The sequence below is a fragment of the Mobula hypostoma genome, chromosome 14, assembly GCF_963921235.1.
Source record: "Mobula hypostoma chromosome 14, sMobHyp1.1, whole genome shotgun sequence".
Lineage (NCBI taxonomy): Eukaryota > Metazoa > Chordata > Chondrichthyes > Myliobatiformes > Myliobatidae > Mobula > Mobula hypostoma.
In genome coordinates this window covers 78757107-78778557 of record NC_086110.1, presented here as the reverse complement: position 1 = coordinate 78778557, position 21451 = coordinate 78757107, and the positions used below count along the sequence as shown (strand labels likewise).

General features: G+C 43.8%; 1 protein-coding gene and 1 long non-coding RNA gene across 3 annotated transcripts in view; one reads left to right on the top strand and one right to left on the bottom strand.

The window, feature by feature from the left end:
- Positions 1-21144, top strand: part of LOC134356370 (uncharacterized) — a 32717-nt gene extending 11573 nt beyond the window's left edge. For both annotated transcript variants that reach the window (XR_010020343.1, XR_010020344.1), the window contains exon 3: positions 20652-21144. This is a non-coding gene — a long non-coding RNA (uncharacterized LOC134356370). The remainder of the gene's footprint in view (positions 1-20651) is intronic.
- The window catches only part of LOC134356368 (WD repeat-containing protein 88-like), an 82840-nt gene continuing 68012 nt past the window's right edge, over positions 6624-21451 (bottom strand). The window contains exons 11-12 of the mRNA XM_063067282.1: positions 20628-20720; positions 6624-11561 (exon numbers count right to left, since the gene is read on the bottom strand). Of these exons, the coding sequence (XP_062923352.1) occupies positions 11397-11561; positions 20628-20720 (258 nt within the window). The 3' untranslated portion in view covers positions 6624-11396. The remainder of the gene's footprint in view (positions 11562-20627; positions 20721-21451) is intronic.

Here is a 21451-nt window from a genome sequence, read left to right as displayed (position 1 = left end):
AATTAGACAATAGGTGCAGGAGTAGGCCACTCAGCCCTTCGAGCCCGCACCACCATTCACTGTGATCATGGCTGATCATCCACAATCAGTGCCCTTTTCCTGCCTTCTCCCCATATCCCTTCACTCCGCTATCTTTAAGAGCTCTATCTAACTCTTTTTTGAAAGAATCCAGAGAATTGGCCTCCACTGCCTTCTGAGGCAGAGCATTCCACAGAACCACAACCCTCTGTGTGAAAAAGTTTTTCCTCAACTCCGTTCTAGATTGTCTACCCCTTATTCTTAAACTGTGGCCTCTGGTTCTGGACTCCCCCAACATCAGGAACATGTTTCCTGCCTCTAGCGTGTCCAATTCCTTAATAATCTTATGTGTTTCAATCAGATCCCCTCTCATCCTTCTAAATTCCAGTGTATACGAGCCCAGTCGCTCCAATCTTTCAACATATGACAGTCCCGCCATCCTGGGAATTAACCTCATGAACCTACGCTGCACTCCCTCAATAGCTAGAATGTCCTTCCTCAAATTTGGAGACCAAAACTGTACACAATATTCCAGCTGTGGTCTCACCAGGGCCCTGTACAACTGCAGAAGGACCTCTTTGCTCCTATACTCAATTCCCCTTGTTATGAAGGCCAACATGCCATTAGCTTTCTTCACTGCCTGCTGTACCTGCATGCTTACTTTCAGTGACTGATGAACAAGGACACCTAGATCTCATTGTACTTCCCCTTTTCCTAACTTGACACCATTCAGATAGTAATCTGCCTTCCTGTTCTTGCTACCAAAGTGGATAACCTCACATTTATCTACATTAAACTGCATCTGCCATACATCTGCCCACTCACCCAACCTGTCCAGGTCACTCTGCATTCTCTAACATCCTCCTCACATTTCACACTGCCACCCAGCTTTGTGTCATCTGCAAATTTGCTAATGTTACTTTTAATCCCTTCATCTAAAAGGGAGGGATGGGAGTAATACCAGAGGATTGGAGGGTTGCAAATGTTGTTCCCTTGTTCAAGAAAGGGAGTAGAGATAACCCAGGAAATTATAGAGCAGTGAGCCTTACTTCAGTGATGGACAAGTTGTTGGAGGAGATCCTCAGCAGCAGGATTTATGAGCATTTGGAGAGACATAATCTGATTAGGGATAGTCAGCATGTCTTTGTCAAGGGCAGACTATGCCTTACGAGTCTAATTGAACTCTTTGAGGATGTAACAAAGCACTTTGATTAAGGTAAAGCAGTGGATGTAGTATATATGGATTTCAGTGAGACACTTGATACGGTTCCCCATGCAAGGGTCATTCAGAGGGTAAGGAGGCATGGGATCCAAGGAGACCTTGCTTTGTGAATCCAGAACTGGCCTGCCCACAGAAGGCAAAGAGTGGTTGTAGATGGTTTGTATTCTGCATGGAGCACGGTGACCAGTGGTGTTCCGCAGGGATCTGACTGGGACCCCTCCTCTTTGTGATTTTTATAAATGACCTGGATGAAGAAATAGAAGGCTGGGTTAGTAAGTTTGCTGATGACACAAAGATTGTGGGTGTTGCGGATAGTCTGGAGGGTTGACAGAGTTTACAGTGGGACATCGATAGGATGCAGAACTGGGCTGGGAAGTGGCAGATGGAATTCAGCCCAGATAGGTGTGAAGTGATTCATTTTGGTAGGTCAAATTTGAAGACAGAAAATAATATTAATGGTAAGACTCTTGGCTGTGTGGTGGTCATTGAGATCTTGGGGTCCATGTCCATCGGACAATCAAAGCTACTGCACAGGTTGACAGTGTTGTTAAGATGGCGTATGGTGTATTGGCATTCATCAACCATGGAATTGAGTTCAAGAGTCGTGAGGTAATGTTACAGCTATATAAGACCTTAGTTAGACCCCACTTGCAGTACTGTGTTCATTTATGGTCACCTCACTGCAGGAAGGATGTGGAAACTATAGAAAGAGTGCAGAGGAGATTTACAAGGATGTTGCCTGGATTGGAGATTGTGCCTTCTGAGAATAGGTTGAGTGAACTTGGCCTTTTCTCCTTGGAACAATGGAGGATGAGAGGTGACCTGACAGAGTTGTATAAGATGATTAGAGGCATTGATCATGTGGATAGCCAGAGGCTTTTTCCCAGGGCTGGAATGGCTAATCTGAGGGGGCATAGTTTCAAAGCGCTTGGAAGTAGGTACAGGGGGATGTCAGGGTTAAGTCTTTCACACACAGAGTGGTGGGTGTGTGGAATGCACTGCCAGTGACAAGTACAACAGGGTCTTTTCAGAGACTCTTAGATAGGTACATGGAGCTTAGAAAAATAGAGGGCTATGCAGTAGGGAAATTCTAGGCAGTTTCTAGAGTAGATTCCATGGTTGGCACAACATTGTGGGCTGAAGGGCCTGTAATGTGCTGTAGATTTCTATGTTCTATGACACAGGTCAGCAACTTGTGTCTTAATCTTGTAGACAAGCCTGTCTGCTGCCTTGCCTTCATCAATTTGAACAGTACAGTGCAGTGCAGGCCTTTCAGTCCACAATGTGTCGATCCTCTACCTTACTCTCAGATCTCTCTAAACCTTCTGTCCCATAGAGCCCTCCATTTTCCTTTCATCACCTTTGCCTATCTAAGAGTTACTTAAATGTCCCTAATGCAGTGGTCCCCAACCACTGGGCCGCGGACTGGTACCGGGCTGCAAAGCATGAGCTACTGGGCCACAAGGAAGCTATATGAGTCAGCTGCATCTTTCCTCATTCCCTGTCATGCACTGTTGAACTTGAACATAGGGTTGCCAACTGTCCCGTATTTGCCGGAACATCCTGTATATTGGGCTAAATTGGGTTATCCTATACAGGACCGCCCTTGTCCCATAGTTCCTCCGCTAAGGTACAGTGTTCCTATGAAACCTTTCATGCTGAAATGGCGTAAAGCGAAGAAGCAATTACCATTAGTTTACATGGGAAAAATTTTTGAGCGTTCCCAGACCCAAAAAATACCATACCAAATCATACCAAATAACACATAAAACGGAAAATAAATAAATAACACTAACCTATAGTAAAAGCAGGAATGATATGATAAATACACAGCTTATATAAAGTAGAAATAATGTATGCACAGTATAGTTGGGAAGATGAAGGCAAAACCGATTTGTGGGGGAAATAATCGGCACGTACACGAATGTGCACACAGGTGCCCGCACGAGGCTTCATGGTCATGGTGGTCTTTCCTGGGGTAAAGTGTCCCGGGATTTGACTGCTACTTTTGTCCCTTATTTGGGAGTGAGGAAGTTGGCAACCCTAACTGTAAAAGACATGTTGAGGTGAGTTTAACCTTACCTCTCTAAAGCTACCACATCATTCCTATAATGAGGTGACCAGAACTGAACACAATATTCCAAGCGCGATCTAAGCAGCGTTTTATAGAACTACAACATTATCTTGTGGTTCTTGAACTTAATCCCGATTAATGAAGACCAGTGCACCACAGGCCTTCTTAACCACATTATCAACTTGCATGGCATCTTTGAGAGACCTTTGGGTGTGGACCCCAAGATCCCTCTGTTGCTCCACATTGCTATGAATCCTGCCATTATTCCTGGTCTCTGCCATCAAATTTGACTTTCCAAAGTGAATCACTTCCCACTTTTCCAGGTTCAAATCCATCCACCACTTCTTGGCTCAGCTCTGCACCCTGTCAATGTCCTATTGCAACCTACAAGAACCCTCCACACTATTCACCAACTTTGTATCATCCAAAAACTTACTAACTGACCCTTCTGATCATTTATAAAGATCAGAAAGAGCAGGAATCCCATCATAGATCCCTATGGAATACCATTAGTTACTGACCTCCAGGCAAAATATACTCCACCTACAAACACCCTCTGTCTTCTGTGGGCAAGCTATTTCTGTCTCCACACAGCCAAGTTTACCTGGATCCCATACTTGCTAACATTTTGAAAGAGCCTAATCAAAGGCCTCCCTAAAATCCATATACACCACATCCACCGCTCTGCTTTCATTGATATATTTTTGTCACATTGTCAAAGAATTAGATCAGGTTCGTGAGGCATGTCCTGCCCTGCACAAATCTACGCTAACTATCACTAATCAGATTATGTTTCTCCAAATGCTCATAAATTTATTAGAAAGCTCCTGAAAATAAACAGGGTGACTAGAACTTCTCTGATATAATCTGCAACCTCTTTAGTGAATCCTGGAGGGTTTCATAAATCAAAATGTGGATATTCCAACAAGAGGAGGGGCCATACTGGACCTGGTGATGGGTAATGAGCCTGGCCAACTGACCAGCCTTTCAGTGGGAGAACAGTAATTACAGCTCCTTAAGTTTTAACCACAAGAGATTCTGCAGATACTGGAAATCCAGAACAGCACAAGCAAAATGCTGGATAGACTCAGTATGTCAAGCAGTATCTATGGAAATGGACAAACAGTTGAGGTTTCGAGCCAAGACCCTACCTCAGGACTGGAAAGGTTGGAGGACAAAGCCAGCATAGGAAGGTGGGAAGAGGAGAAGGAGGACAAGATAGAAGGAAATAGGTGAAGGCAAGTGGGTGGGGGAGGGGGAATGATGTAAGAAGCAGGGAGGTGATCATTATGTTTGTCCAAAGCAAAGACAAACTTGTGTAGGTAAAAACACTAGAACTATTTTATTAACAGGAGAGAAACATGGCTTCAACTTAACCACATTTTACTCAGGACTTTCAGCCCACCCATAGTGTGTGTCATCTGTTCACCAATGTCCTTCCCATTTCGGGTGAACCACCCACATTGCACATTGGAAACTGCTGTTCTTTATTATGCACACACATAATACCACATCATCCCACTTTAAAGAAAAAAAAAACACAATACCATGTCCTCATAAACCTGCAAGAAACAATGTTTTCCAACAAAGATATTTACATTAACTTCAATTGTAATGAACAAATACAATCCCTTATTCACTCAGCTACTTTCAATCCACCTCTGTGGTGGTTTAATGATTCTTTTGGGCTGCTATTTGGTTTCATAGATGTATAGCTTTCATTTGCTGTGTTCATTATTTGTTCTTGTTCTTGCTGTGTGGCCGTTATTCATTCCACATGCCTTATAATGGAGCCCTGGATTACATTCCTATGATCAGTAGGTCTTTGCACAAGTTCCAAATGATTCTGTCTCAATCCACAGAGCTGCTTCTGTTGGCTGCATATCATAGATAGCAACTCCTCCTGTCAGTTTGTACTGACCCGTTGCTGTTGTTCTGACCATGGGGCTTGCGTGGTTTCCCATCTTCCTTCTTATTTTTCCTCTTCAACTTCAACAAGGATTGTGAAGATATTTTTGATTTCCAATCTTTAACTGAAAGTAATTGAGAGACAGATCTTGAACCACAGCTGCAGAATGTGGAAGCAAGACTGGCAACTTCTTCATCATGATCATTGTTCAGCACTGGCATCTTGACGGTCATGCTAGTGTAGCTGCTTTGGATGTCTATGGAAGGTGAAGTTCTTGTGCTTTTCTTGCATAATCTCTTTGGAGCTCTCATGGATGCTGTTAGGAGTTTCTTGAGTTACATTGGGTAAGCACCTGAACCCCTCAAAGGGATCTGCATACTCTTCCATGCATGTTGCTTGTTCATTTTTGGACTTTAAAGCCACTACAAAAACTAGGTTGAGCTTTTCACATGCACTCAGACCCGATATTAACTGTACTCTCTTTTCTACGATCAGGAGCTGTGCCTTTAGGTGCTTCCCCTTGTGCTTGAAGATCACTGTACAGCCCCATTTTACTAGTATATTCTCTCCAGTTTAGCCAGTCACTTTTAACTTCATTGAACTTGGAGAGTCTTCTATCATCCATAGACAACAGATTCACTCGGGCCCTGCTGTCAAGCTTCAGTGGAATTACTGTTGCATTGATAGTCACTGAACAGTCCATTCTGTCCAACCAGCACCAGCGCTCTGCAGAGAATCTGCAAAGCTTCCTCAAATTTCTCACCTTTCTCTTGGTAGCCCCAGCTTTGCAGCACTTGATTCTTTTTCCCACAATTATTACAGGACTCTCCATTAGCAGGACACATCTTTGGGATATGCCAACCTCCACATTTACTGCATTTGCTGACTGCGCCTTCCTCTGGTTTGCAGTTGCTTTGTGAGACACCTTGTGCTCTGCCCCTCTGTTTTCACCGTTGTTTCTGCCCTGTGCACCTCCTTAACTTGTTTTTGTGTGGTCTCTGCTGCCCTACACATATCCACAGCCTTTTCTAGCGTCAAATCTTTTTCTCAGATCAAGCTTTCTCTGAACTCATTATCTGGAATTCTATAAACTACTTTGTCTCTGACTAGAGAATCTCTCAAAGCTCCAAGCTCAGGACTTAGTATGTGAAGCTTAGCTAAGTAGTGGTAAAAGCTAATAGCTTGTTTCTGGTCACAGGGCGGGGGGGGGGGGACTTAATTCTTTCAAAAATGATATTTTTATTTGGGACAAAATACTCCTCAAATATTCTTTTCAGAGTGTTCAATTTAAAGTCTGTCTCATCAATTTGAAAGCTATTCCAAATGTTCAAGGCATATTCACTAATTATATGTAGAATGATAGACGCTTTCAATTTTTCATCCATGCCTCCAGCGAGGGTTCAAAGGAGAGACTTCGAGGGAGGTTCACAAAAATTATTCCAGGGTTGAATGGCTTATCATATGAAGAGCGTTTGATGGCTCTGGGCCTGTATTCATTAGAATTCAGAAGAATGAGGGGTGACCTCATTGAAACCCATTGAATGGTAGAGTGGATCCTTGATAGAGTGGATGTGGAGAGAATGTTTCCTATAACCATATACAATAACAGCATGGAAACAGGCCATCTCGGCCCTTCGAGTCCGTGCCGAACTCTTACTCTCACCTAGTCCCACCGACCTACACTCAGCCCATAACCCTCCATTCCTTTCCTGTCCATATAGCTGTCCAATTTAACTTTAAACAACATCGAACCTGCCTCAACCACTTCTGCTGGAAGCTCGTTCCACACAGCTACCACTCTCTGAGTAAAGAAGTTCCCCCTCATGTTACCCCTAAACTTTTGCCCTTTAACTCTCAACTCATGTCCTCTTGTCTGAATCTTCCCACCCTCCCATGGAAAAAGCCTATCCACGTCAACTCTATCTATCACCCTCATAATTTTAAATATCTCTATGAAGTCCCCCCTCAACCTTCTACATTCCAAAGAATAAAGACCCAACTTGTTCAACCTTTCTCTGTAACTTAGGTGATGAAACCCAGGTAAGATTCTAGTAAATCTTCTCTGTACTCTCTCTAATTTTATTGACATCTTTTCTATAATTTGGTGACCAGAACTGTACACAATACTTCAAATTTGGCCTCACCAATGCCTTGTATAATTTCAACAATACATCCCAACTCCTTACTCAATGCTCTGATTTATAAAGGTCAGCATACCAAAAGCTTTCTTCACCACCCTATCCACATGAGATTCCACCTTCAGGGAACTATGCACCATTAGTCCTATATCCCTCTGTTCTACTGCATTCTTCAATGCCCTACCTTTTACCATGTATGTCCTATTTTGATTAGTCCTACCAAAATGTAGCACCTCACATTTATAGTTGGCGAGTCTAAGACCAGAAGACACAGACTCAGAATAGAGGGGTGCCCTGTTAGAACGAAGATGAGGAGGAATTTCTTTAACCAGAGTGGTGAATCTGTGGAATTCTTTGCCAAAGGCAGTTGTGGAGGCTAAGTTAAGTCTTTATGCATATTTAAGGCAGAGGTCGAAAATTCTTGATTGGTCACGGACTGAAGGGATATGGGGGAAGGTAGGAGATTCGGTTGAAAAGAAAATTGGATTACTCAAGGTGAAATGGCAGAGCAAACTCAATGGGCCAAAGGGTCTAATTCTGCTGCTATATCTTAAGGCTCTACTCACTGCCACATATATATTGAATCGCTGTTTGAAGCAATCAGCTAGGTTGCTGGTAAACAGCAGAGCTGCAGGAGGACTTAGGCTATCCACTGAGGATTTTTAGGCTCTCACCTCAGTTCCTTGGTGAACTCTGAGACAATGTACTTTCTTGCCGGCAATTCCTTTCCATCAGAACCTAGTGTCTCTTTCTTAGTCACTTACGGTATTCAGTTATGCTTCATATTTAAACCTCACGCCGACTTCTGACAGCACGTTACCTGTATGTTTGTTCTTTAACATAGACAAATGTGTATACGTAAAAATGCTAGAACTATTTTATTAACAGGAGACAGTCATCACTTAAGCTCAATTAGATTTTACTTGGAACTTCAAGCCCGCCAACAGTGTGTGTCACGTGTTCAGCAAACTCCTTCTAGTTCCGAGTGAACTGGCCACATTGACACTGGGAACTGCAGTTCTTTATGATGTACACACATAATAACGCAATGTGAAAAGGTAAAAGTCCAGAGAAGAGAAATTTGATAGGAAAGGAGAGTGGACCATGGGAGAAAGAGACCTTGGGGAAGCTGATAGGCAGGTGAGGAGAAGAGATAAGAGGCCAGAGTACGGAAGAGAAACAGAGGGAAAAAATTACTGGAAGGGGAAATCGATGTTTCCACCATCATAAGACCATATGACATCGGAGCAGAATTAGGCCATCTGGCCATCGAGTCTGCTCCGCCATTCAAGTATGGCTGATCCTTTCTCTCCTCCTCCTCAAGCCCAGTTCCAGGCCTCTCTCCGTAACTTTTGATGCCAAGTCCAATCAAGACCCTATCAATCTCTGCCTTAAATACACCCGAAGACCCGACCCCTGCTGAACACTAGTAGTCACGGGCAGGCAAACAGAAAAGGACCCTTTTATTCCCACTCGCTACCTCCTACCAATCAGCAGATGCTCTAACCATGTTAGTAATTTTTCTGTAATACCAAGGGCTCTTAACCTGGTAAGCAGCCTCATGTGTGGCACCTTGACAAAGGCCTTCTGAAAGTCCAAATGTACAACATCCACTGCATCCCCTTTATCTATCCTTCGAGGTTGGAGGCCACCTAAGTGGAATATCAGGTGTTGCCGCTCCACCCTGAGAGTGGCCTCATCATGGCAAAAGAGGAGGCCATGGATTGACATGTCAGAAAAGGAATGGGGATAGGAATTAAAATGGTTGGTAACTAGGAAATTTCCTTTCTGGCGGATGGAACACAGGTGCTCGACAAAGCGGTCCCTCAATTTACATCAGACCTCGTCAGTGTAGAGGAGGCTACATTGAAGGCACTGGACACAACAGACAGCACCTACAGATGAGACCATAAGACATAGGAGCAGAATTAGGCTATTCAGCCCATCAAGTCTGCTCCTTGATTCTATCTTGGCTGATTCTAGATCCCACTAAACCCCATACACCTGCCTTATTGTCATATCCTTTCATACTCTGACTGATCAGGAAACTGTCAACTTCTGCCTTAAATGTACCCATGGACTCGGCCTCCACCACAGTCTGCGGCAGAGCATTCCACAGGTGCACTACTGTCTGGCTAAAAAAAATTCCTCTCTACCTCCATTCTAATAGGTCGCCCCTCAATTTTGAGGCTGTGCCCTCTAGTTCTGGATACCCCCATCATAAGAAACATCCCATCCACATACACCTTATCTAGATCTTTCAACATTCACCTTAAGACCTTTGAGTTTGTCTTGCACTTTTTCCTTTGTAATAGCAATGGCACTCCTTCTCCCTGACACTCACGGACCTCTGGCACACTGCTAGTGTCTTCCATAATGAAGACTGAAGCAAAGTACTCATTAAGTTCATCTGCCATTTCTTTGTCCCCCATTACTACCTCACCAATATCATTTTTCAGTGGTTCAATATCAACTCACACCTCCCTTTTACTCTTTATATAACTGAAAACATTTTTGGTATCCAGCTTTATATAATTGGCTAGTTTGCCCTCATATTTAATTTTTTCCCTCCTTATAGCTTTTTAGTTGCCTTTTGTTGGAATTTAAAAGCCTCCCAATCATCCAACGCCCCACTCACTTTTGCTACCTTGGCTTTTATGCAGTCCTTAACTTCCTTCGTCAGCCATGGTTGCCTACCCCTGCCATTTGAGAACCTCTTTCTCTGTGGGACATACCTACCCTGCGCCTTGTGAACTATTCCCTGAAACTTCAGCTATGTCTGCTCTGCTGTCATCCCCACCAGTATCCTCCTCCAATCCACCTGGGCAAGCTCCTCTCTCATGCCTCTGGAATTCCCTTTATTCCATTGTGATACGGATACATGTGACTTGTGCTTCTCCCTCTCAAACTGCAGTATGAATTCAATCATATTATAATCACTGCTTTGTAAGGGTTCCTTTATATTAAGCTGACTAATACGATCTGGATAGTGTCCATTATTAAGGACCTTCAGCACCCAGGGCATGCCCTTTTCTCACTGTTACCATCAGGGTACAGAAGCCTGAAGGCACACACTCAGCGATTCAGGAACAGCTTTTTCCCCTCTGCCATCTGATTCCTGAATGGACATTGAAGCTTTGGACGCGACCTCACATTTTAAAAAAAAAATACAGTATTTCTGTTTTTGCACATTTAAAAAAAAAATCTATTCAATATACGTAATTGATTTACTTGTTTAGTTATTATTATTTTTTTCTCTGTCTCTGCTAGATTATGTATTGCATTGAACTGCTGCTGCTAAGCTAACAAATGTCAGGTCACATGCCAGTGATAATAAACCTGATTCTGATTCGGACACCCAATAGCCTTTTCCCAAGTAGGCTCAAGCACAAGCTGCTTTAAAAGCCATCTCATAGACATTCAACAAAATCCCTCCCTTGCACTCTGACACCAACCTGATTTTCCCAGTCCCCTTTTAGAATTGTGTCATTACCCCTATTACATGCATTTTCCAGCTCCCTTTGCAATCTCAACCCCCACATCTTGGGTACTATTTGGAGGCCTACATATGATTTCCATAATGGTTATGGGAACATTGACGACATCCCGATTTCCCACATCCCACTGCCCTGGCCCAACTCTCTTTAATCCCCAGACCCTGCTGAGAAGAAAGAGAAAGCTCTTAGAGTGAGGATTATACAGCCTTATCGTGTCAGCCAAGGTGCCTATCTGAGCAAGTCCCATTTTCCTGTGTTTGGCTGGCCCAGTTCTCTCTAATCCTTTTCATCTTCTTACCTGTCCAACTAGTTTTTAATGGTCATAAATGTACCCACCGCTACTATTTCCCCTGGCCGCCTTTCCACACATTGTGGTGCAGAAAATAGAATATGGACCTTGTACATACAAGTGGTTAGTTTATTAAAGCATTTAAGTAGTTATTTAATTAATTCAGCACAGCATCAGACCTCTGGCTGCTTCACTCATGACTAACAATGGTGCATTAGGGCTCCTACAATCCCTTCTGTTGTGTAGGCATCAGTCTTGGGTCTGCAACCAAGGTTCCAGAACATGGTCAGGGTCAAAGGTCACGCAGGTGTTGGTGGGGGGTGCAGATGTCCAGGGCAGCTGGCAGAACATGCAGCGGGTCGGTGAGACCACGTCCTGCAGGCACACGGAGACTGGCTTCCCACACACGGTGCACTATGGAGGGAGAAGAGAGGTCAGTGGCAGGAGGCACAGTGTGCACACACTTAACACCAGTACACACCCACACACAATGGTACACATCAACTGTACACATACAACAGTACACAGTCACACACACTCGCACAACAGTACACACGCACACACAATGGTACACGTCAACTGTACACACACAACAGTACACAGTCACACACACTCGCACAACAGTACACACGCACACACAATGGTACACATCAACTGTACGCACACAACAGTACACAGTCACACACACTCGCACAACAGTACACAACACCAGTACACACCCACACACAATGGTACACATCAACTGTACACACACAACAGTACACAGTCACACACACTCGCACAACAGTACACAACGGTACACACTCACACACAATGGTACACATCAACTGTACACATACAACAGTACACACACACTCGCACAACAGTACACACTCACACACAATGGTACACGTCAACTGTACACACACAACAGTACACAGTCACACACACTCGCACACCAGTACACACCCACACATAATGGCACACGTCAACTGTACACACACAACAGTACACAGTCACACACACTCGCACAACAGTACACAACAACGGTACACACCCACACACAATGTACATCAACTGTACACATACAACAGTACACAGTCACACACACTCGCACAACAGTACACAACAATGGTACACACTCACACACAATGGTACACGTTAACTGTACACACACAACAGTACACAGTCACACACACTGGCACAACAGTACGCACTCACACACAATGGTACACGTCAACTGTACACATACAACAGTACACAGTCTCACACACTCGCACAACAGTACACACTCACACACAATGGTACACGTCAACTGTACACACACAACAGTACACAGTCACACACACTCGCACAACAGTACGCACTCACACACAATGGTACACGTCAACTGTACACATACAACAGTACACAGTCACACACACTCGCACAACAGTACGCACTCACACACAATGGTACACGTCAACTGTACACATACAACAGTACACACACACACACTCGCACAACAGTACACACTCACACACAATGGTACACGTCAACTGTACACACACAACAGTACACAGTCACACACACTCGCACAACAGTACACAACAACGGTACACACCCACACACAATGGTACACATCAACTGTACACATACAACAGTACACAGTCACACACACTCGCACAACAGTACACAACAATGGTACACACTCACACACAATGGTACACGTTAACTGTACACACACAACAGTACACAGTCACACACACTCGCACAACAGTACGCACTCACACACAATGGTACACGTCAACTGTACACATACAACAGTACACAGTCACACACACTCGCACAACAGTACACAACAACGGTACACACTCACACACAATGGTACACATCAACTGTACACATACAACAGTACACAGTCACACACACTCGCACAACAGTACACAACGGTACACACCCACACACAATGGTACACATCAACTGTACACAGTCACACACACTCGCACAACGGTACACACTCACACACAATGGTACACATCAACTGTACACATACAACAGTACACAGTCACACACACTCGCACAACAGTACACACCCACACATAATGGCACGCGTCAACTGTACACACACAACAGTACACAGTCACACACACTCGCACAACAGTACACAACAACGGTACACACCCACACACAATGGTACACATCAACTGTACACACACAACAGTACACAGTCACACACACTCGCACAACAGTACACAACAACGGTACACACTCACACACAATGGTACACGTCAACTGTACACACACAACAGTACACAGTCACACACACTCGCACAACAGTACGCACTCACACACAATGGTACACGTCAACTGTACACACACAACAGTACACAGTCACACACACTCGCACAACAGTACGCACTCACACACAATGGTACACAAAAACTGTACACATACAACAGTACACAGTCACACACACTCGCACAACAGTACACACCCACACACAATGGTACACATCAACTGTACACACACAACAGTACACAGTCACACACACTTGCACAACAGTACACATGCACAATGGTACACATGAACATTACATAGTATGCATCAACAGTATACACCAGGGGTAGGCAACCTACAGCCCCCAGGCCAAATCCAGCCCGTGAAAGTATTTTGACCGGCCCGCGAGCAAATATTGGGATATTATGCTTACCCAGCCCGTGAGCGATTTTTCCTTATTCTGAGTATTTCACGCGACCACACTGATAGACATACTTTATACTTTATTGTCGCCAAACAATTGATACTAGAACATACAATCATCACAGCGATATTTGATTCTGCACTTCCTGCTCCCTGGAGTACAAATATTAAATATTAAAAATATTTAAAATAGTAAAAATTAGTAAATATTAAAAATTTAAATTATAAAGCATAAATAGAAAATAGAAAAATGGAAAGTAAGGTAGTGCAAAAAAACCGAGAGGCAGGTCCGGATATTTGGAGGGTACGGCCCAGATCCGGGTCAGGATCCGTTCAGCAGTCTCATCACAGTTGGAAAAAAGCTGTTCCCAAATCTGGCCGTACGAGTCTTCAAGCTCCTGAGCCTTCTCCCGGAGGGAAGAGGGACGAAAAGTCTGTTGGCTGGGTGGGTCGTGTCCTTGATTATCCTAGAAGAATGCTTTCTACGGTGCATCTATAAAATTAGTGAGGGTTTTAGGGGACGGGCCAAATTTCTTTAGTTTTCTCAGCGGACACATGCATGGCGTCTTGTTACACTGGCCCCAGGTTATGTTTTGTTCCAAACCAAACACTGGTATACACCAATGACGGGAAGGCAGACTACCTTATTACTGTGTTTTAGATACTCTCCGTGCACACGCAGGTTTTCAGATGGGATCATTTAAATTTGTAAACAGAAACAGCATCACTGTGTTTTAACAAGAAACCCACGCTAAATATCCAGATATTTACATGTGCTACGATACTTGTTGAATAACTCGTTTGGAAATAAAACTGAAGAAAACAATTGCAATGGCAGTGAATGCAAAACGCAAGAAGGTAGACACTGTGCGCTGAAATTTCCAAGACACTTGGACACTGGATCACTTCTTCATCGAGCAAGCTGGGAAACCCGTTTGTCTCATTTGCCTAGAAAATGAGACAAATGTCCAAGAATTGAGAAAAGAGTTTTCATCTTGTTTTGTTGATTTTTGCTTGCATGCAAATGAGTTCAAGCTGTTTGCTACTCCATTTGATGTGGAAGTGGACACTGCATCAGTAATTTTTCAAATGGAATTGATTGAGATGCAGTGTGACGACATATTGAGGTTGAAATTTCATTCTGAAGATGTGTCAGTGCTTGACTTCTACAGAAAATATATTCATCCAAGTGGGAAGTATCCTAACTTAGTGGACCATGAAAAAAAGATGGCATCATTGTTTGGCAGCACTTATCCGTGTGAGCAATTATTTTCAAAAATGAAGCACACCAAGAACCATTTGAGAACAAGATTGACTGATGCCCATCTGGATAATGTCTTGCTCTTGGCATCAACAAGTCTGACACCCAATATTGAGAAGCTTTCAAGCAACAAACAGTATCAAGTTTTACATTGATTTATCGACTGTTTGCATTAAAATTTTCTTTTTTATTATACTTCATTTACCACCATCAATGCATCATGTTCATACGTTTTATGTTTAAAGATTCTTTGTGTCCTTTTAATAGATTCAAAAGATGCCTTGATTGAAATAAATTGCAACTAAACTGAATTCTTTGATTACTAGTTGGCATCCTTGGTTTAGCACAAATGATTTTCTAGCATGCGTTATTCATTAATTTGAGGCAAAACATAACCAGATGTACTTAAATGGATAATTCCCATATTTCAAGTTTTTTATGGCATTTATCTGGCCCACTGTCTGCTCATTAATATGCAATCCTGCCCACAGAGGCAAAAAAGGTAGCCGACCCCTGGTATACACACTCACACAAATGCACAGAGTATAATAAATAAGGTGGATAATCTTGTGGCACTATTACAGATTGTCAGATAAAATATTGTGGCTGAAACTGAATCGTGGCTGAAGGATGGTTGTAGTTGAGAGCTGAATGTCCAAGTTCACACATTGTATTGGGGGGATAGGAAGGTCAGCAGAGGGGGTGGTGTGGCTCTGCTGGTAAAGAATGGCATCAAATCAGTAGAAAGATGTGACATAGAATCAGAAGATGTTGAATGCTTGTGGGTTGAGTTAAGAAACTGCAATGGTAAAAGGATGTTGGTGGCAGTTCTATACAGGCCTCACAACAGTAGCTGGGATGTGGACCACAGATTAAAACAGGAAATAGAAGTGTGTCAAAAGGACAATGTTATGGTAGTCATGGGAGATTTTAACATGCAGGTCAAATGGGAAAATCAGGTTTGTAATGGATCTGGAGAGTGAGTTTATTGCATGCCTAAGAGATAGCTTTTTAGAGCAGATTGTCGTTGAGCCTACTAGGGGATCAGCTATACTAGATTGGGTCTTATGTAATGAACTGGAGGTGATGAGGGAGCTTAAGGAAAAGAACCCTTAGGAACCAGCGATCACGATATGATTGAGTTTAACTTGAAATTTGATAGGGAGAAAGTAAAGTCTGATGTAGCAGTATTTCAGCGGAGTAATGGAAAGTACAGTGGTATGAGACAGGAGTTGGCCAAAGTAAACTGGAAGGAGCTGCTGGCAGGGATGACAGCAGAGCAGCAATGGTATGTAGTCCTGGGAAAAATGAGGAAGGTGCAGGACATGTGTATTCCAAAAACAAAGAAATACTCAAATGGCAAAATAGTACAACCGTGGCTGACAAGGGAAGTCAAAAAGTCAGAAGAATCGGAATCAGGTTTATTATCACCGGCATGTGACGTGAAATTTGTTAACTTAGCAGCACCAGTTCAATGTAGTACATAATATAGAAGAAGAAAATAATAAATAAATAAATAAATTACAATGTACCCATATATTGAATAGATTAAATATTGTATAAAACAGAAATAATATATATTGAAAAAGTGAGGTAGTGTCCAAAGCTTCAATGTCCATTCAGGAATTGGATAGCAGGGGGGAAGAAGCTGTTCGTGAATCGCTGAGTGTGTGCCTTCAGGCTTCTGTATCTCCTACCTGATGGTAACAGTGAGAAAAGGGCATGCCCTGGGTGCTGGTGGTCCTTAATAATGGACACTGCTTTTCTGAGACACCGCTCCTTGAAGATGTCCTGGGTACTTTGTAGGCTAGTACCCAAGATGGAGCTGACCAGATTTACAACCCTCTGTGGCTTCTTTCAGTCCTGTGCAGTAGCCCCTCCATACCAGACAGTGATGCAGCCTGTCAGAATGCTCTCCACGGTGCAACTATAGAAGTTTTTGGGTGTTTTTGTTGACATACCAAATCTCTTCAAATTCCTAATGAAGTATCGTCACTGCCACCTCCAACGGGATCCCACCACTAAGCACATCTTTCCCTCCCCCACTCTCTCTGCATTCCGCAGGGATCGCTCCCTACGCAACTCCCTTGTCCATTCGTCAACTCCATCCCTCCCCACTGATCTCCCTCCTGGCACTTATCCGTGTAAGCGGAACAAGTGCTACACATGGCCTTACACTTCCTCCCTTACCACCATTCAGGGCCCCAAACAGTCCTTCCAGGTGAGGCAACACTTCACCTGTGAGTCAGCTGGGGTGATATACTGCGTCTGGTGCTCCCGATGTGGCCTTTTATATATTGGCGAGACCCGATGCAGACTGGGAGACCGCTTTGCTGAACACCTACGCTCTGTCCGCCAGAGAAAGCAGGATCTCCCAGTGGCCACACATTTTAATTCCACATCCCATTCCCATTCTGACATGTCTATCCACGGCCTCCTCTACTCTAAAGATGAAGCCACACTCAGGTTGGAGGAACAACACCTTATATTCCATCTGGGTAGCCTCCAACCTGATGGCATGAACATCGACTTCTCTAACTTCCGCTAAGGCCCCACCTCCCCCTCGTACCCCATCTGTTACTTATTTTTATACACACATTCTTTCTCTCACTCTCCTTTTTCTCCCTCTGTCCCTCTGAATATACCTCTTGCCCATCCTCTGGGTTCCCCCACCCTTGTCTTTCTTCCCGGACCTCCTGTCCCATGATCCTCTCGTAACCCCTTTTGCCTATCACCTGTCCAGCTCTTGGCTCTATCCCTCCCCTTCCTGTCTTCTCCTATCATTTTGGATCTCCCCCCTCCCCCTCCAACTTTCAAATCCCTTACTCACTCTTCCTTCAGTTAGTCCTGACGAAGGGTCTCGGCCTGAAACGTCGACTGCACCTCTTCCTAGAGATGCTGCCTGGCCTGCTGCGTTCACCAGCAACTTTTATGTGTGTTGCTTGAATTTCCAGCATCTGCAGAATCCCTGTTGTTTTCGTCACTGTCTTGCCTTCGTTATAACTACATCGATACACTGGGACCAGGTTAGATCCTCAGAGATCTTGACACCCAGAAACTTGAAGCTGCTCACTCTCTCCACTTCTGATCCCTCTATGTGGATTGGTATGTGTTCCTTCGTCTTACCCTTCCTGAAGTTCACAATCAGCTCTTTCGTCTTACTGACATTGAGTGCCAGGTTGTTGCTGTGGCACCACTCCACTAGTTGGCATATCTCACTCCTGTACGCCCTCTCGTCACCACCTGAGATTCTACCAACAATGGTTGTATCATCTGCAAATTTATAGATGGTATTTGAGCTATGCCTAGCCACACAGTCATGGGTATAGAGAGAGTAGAGCAGTGGGTTAAGCACACACCCCTGAGGTGCACCAGTGCTGATCGTCAGGGAGGAGGAGATGTTATCACCCACAATAATATATTTTATATATATTATTTCTGTTTTTGCATGATTTTTAATCTTTTTAATATACATATACTGTAATTTACTTATTTAATTATTTTTTCTTCTTCTACATTACGTATTGCATTGAACTGCTGCTGCTAAGTTAACAAATTTCACGACACATGCCAGTGATAATAAACCTGATTCTGATTCTGACGGTACACATCAACCATACACTCACACAATGGTACACATCAATAGTGCAAAAAGAACGCAAAATAACAAGGTGGCTGCTTTTTCTGTACATTCGTATTACATTTAACCTTTAATTTTCCAGCTCTGTTGAAAGGCTACTGATGTTAGGGTTAGGGTCATCAGATCTTACTCTGTCCAGCATTTTGTGGACACACTTCAGACTTGCACACTTCCACACACTACTTCATTGTTGTAGAAACAGCAGCTCATATTTCATCTTGGTCTTCTCCAATCTCAGCATGAATATCAATTTCCCTAACTTCAGGTCAAATGTTGCCCTCTGACCCTCCTCCTACCCCCTTTCCATCCTGTTCCACCTGGCCACCATCATCCCATCTCTTTTGCCTCTCCCACCCTCTCCGCCCTCTGGTTCCCTTCCCCACCTCCCTCCATGCTTCACTGTCATGTCCCAGTAGATTCCACCTCTATAAGACTAGAAGATACAGGAACAGAATTAGGCCATTCAGTCCATCATGTCTGCTCTGGTATTCCCTCATGTATGATTTATTTTAGAAACATAGAAACATAGAAAATAGGTGCAGGAGTAGGCCATTCGGCCCTTTGAGCCTGCACTGCCATTCAGTATGATCATGGCTGATCTTCCAACTCAGAACCCTGTACCTGCCTTCCCTCCATACCCCCGATCCCTTTAGCCACAAGGGCCATATCTAACTCTCTCTTAAATATAGCCAATGAACTAGCCTCAACAGTTTCCTGTGGCAGAGAATTCCACAGATTCACCACTCTCTGTGTGAAGAACTTTTCCCTCATCTTGGTCCTAAAAGGCTTCCCCTTTATCCTCAAACTGTGACCCCTCGTTCTGGACTTCCCCAACATCGGGATCAATCTTCCTGCATCTAGCCCGTCCAATCCCTTTAGGATTTTATACGTTTCAATCAGATCCCTCCTCAATCTTCTAAATTCCAACGAGTATAAGCCTAGTCGATCCAGTTTTTCATCATATGAAAGTCCTGCCATCCCAGGAATCAATCTGGTGAACCTTCTTTGTACTCCCTCTATGGCAAGAATGTCTTTCCTCAGATTAGGGGACCAAAACTGCACACAATACTCCAGGTGTGGTCTCACCAAGGCCTTGTACAACTGCAGTAGTACCTCCCTGCTCCTGTACTCAAATCCTCTTGCTATGAATACCAGCATACCATTCGCCTTTTTCACTGCCTGCTGTACCTGCATGCCAACTTTCAATGACTGGTGTACAATGACACCCAGGTCTCGTTGCACCTCCCCTTTTCCTAATCGGCCACCATTCAGATAATAATCTGTTTTCCTGTTCTTGCCACCAAAGTGGATAACCTCACATTTAACCACATTAAATTGCATCTACCATGAATTTGCCCACTCACCTAACCTATCCAAGTCACCCTGCATCCTCTTAGCATCCTCCTCACAGCTAACACTGCCGCCCAGCTTCGTGTCATCCGCAAACTTGGAGATGCTGCATTTAATTCCCTGGTCTAAGTCATTAATGTATATTGTAAACAACTGGGGTCCCAGCACTGAGCCTTGCGGTACCCCACTAGTCACTGCCTGCCTTTCTGAAAAGGTCCCGTTTATTCCCACTCTTTGCTTCCTGTCTGCCAACCAATTCTCCATCCACATCAATACCTTACCCCCAATACCGTATTCCCTCTTTTCCCTGTTAACCCCATTTTCCTGCCTTCTCCCTACAAACTTTGACACCCTGACTAATCATAACCCTATCAACCTTCATGTTAAATGTACTCAATGATTTGGCACTATAGCCATCTGTGGCAATCTTGGTCTTTGTCAGGAAGTCAGCTTTCCAATTCAGAGTTTTCACTGTATGCAACCCGCAGGTGGAACTTCACAGTTAACTCAGTACCAGAGAGTTGAAGGACAGGACCCGGGTGGGAGAGGAAGATATTAAACTCCAGACCTGTGTAACTTTTCCTCCATACAGCTTCCGTTGGGACTTGACGGCTGGAATCTGGTCCAGACTCTCAATGTTCCATAAGCGCACCGTGGAGTCCTGGGAACAAGGATATAACTGATGAGCTACTGATCGAAAGAGATACCTGATCTAATAACAGCAGTGAGGAGCAACAGGGGGATCTTGGGGTCCAAGACCATATATTCCTCAAAGTTGCCGTGCCACAAGGTAATGTAGATCAATAAAATCCTGGTTAGACCACATCTGGAGTATTGTGTTCAGTTCTGGTCGCCTCATTATCGGAAGAATGTCGAAGCTTTAGAGCGGGTACAGAGGAGATTTATCAGGACACTTCCTGGATCAGAGAGCATGTCTTATGAGGATGGGTTGAGTGAGCTGGGCTTTTGTCTTTCAAGTGAAAGAGGATAAGAGGTGACTTGATAGAGATGTACAAGATGATAAGAGGCATAGATCAAATGGACAGCCAGAGACTTTATCCCAGGAGAAAAACGACTAACATGAGGGGACATAAGCTTCACCAGGTTGATTCCAAAGATGAGGGGGTTAGACTAGGAGGAGAGATTGAGTTGCCTAGGACTGTACTCACTGGAATTCAGAAGATTGAGAGGAGATTTTATAGAAACATATAAAATTATTAAAAGGATAAATAGGATAGAGGCAGGGAAGTTGTTTCCACTGGTAGGTGAAACTAGAACTAGGGGACATAGCCTCAAGACTTGGGAAGTAGATTTAGGACAGAGTTCTGAGATGCAACGGGACTTGGGAGTTCTCGTGCAGGATACCCTTAAGGTTAACCTCCAGGTTGAGTC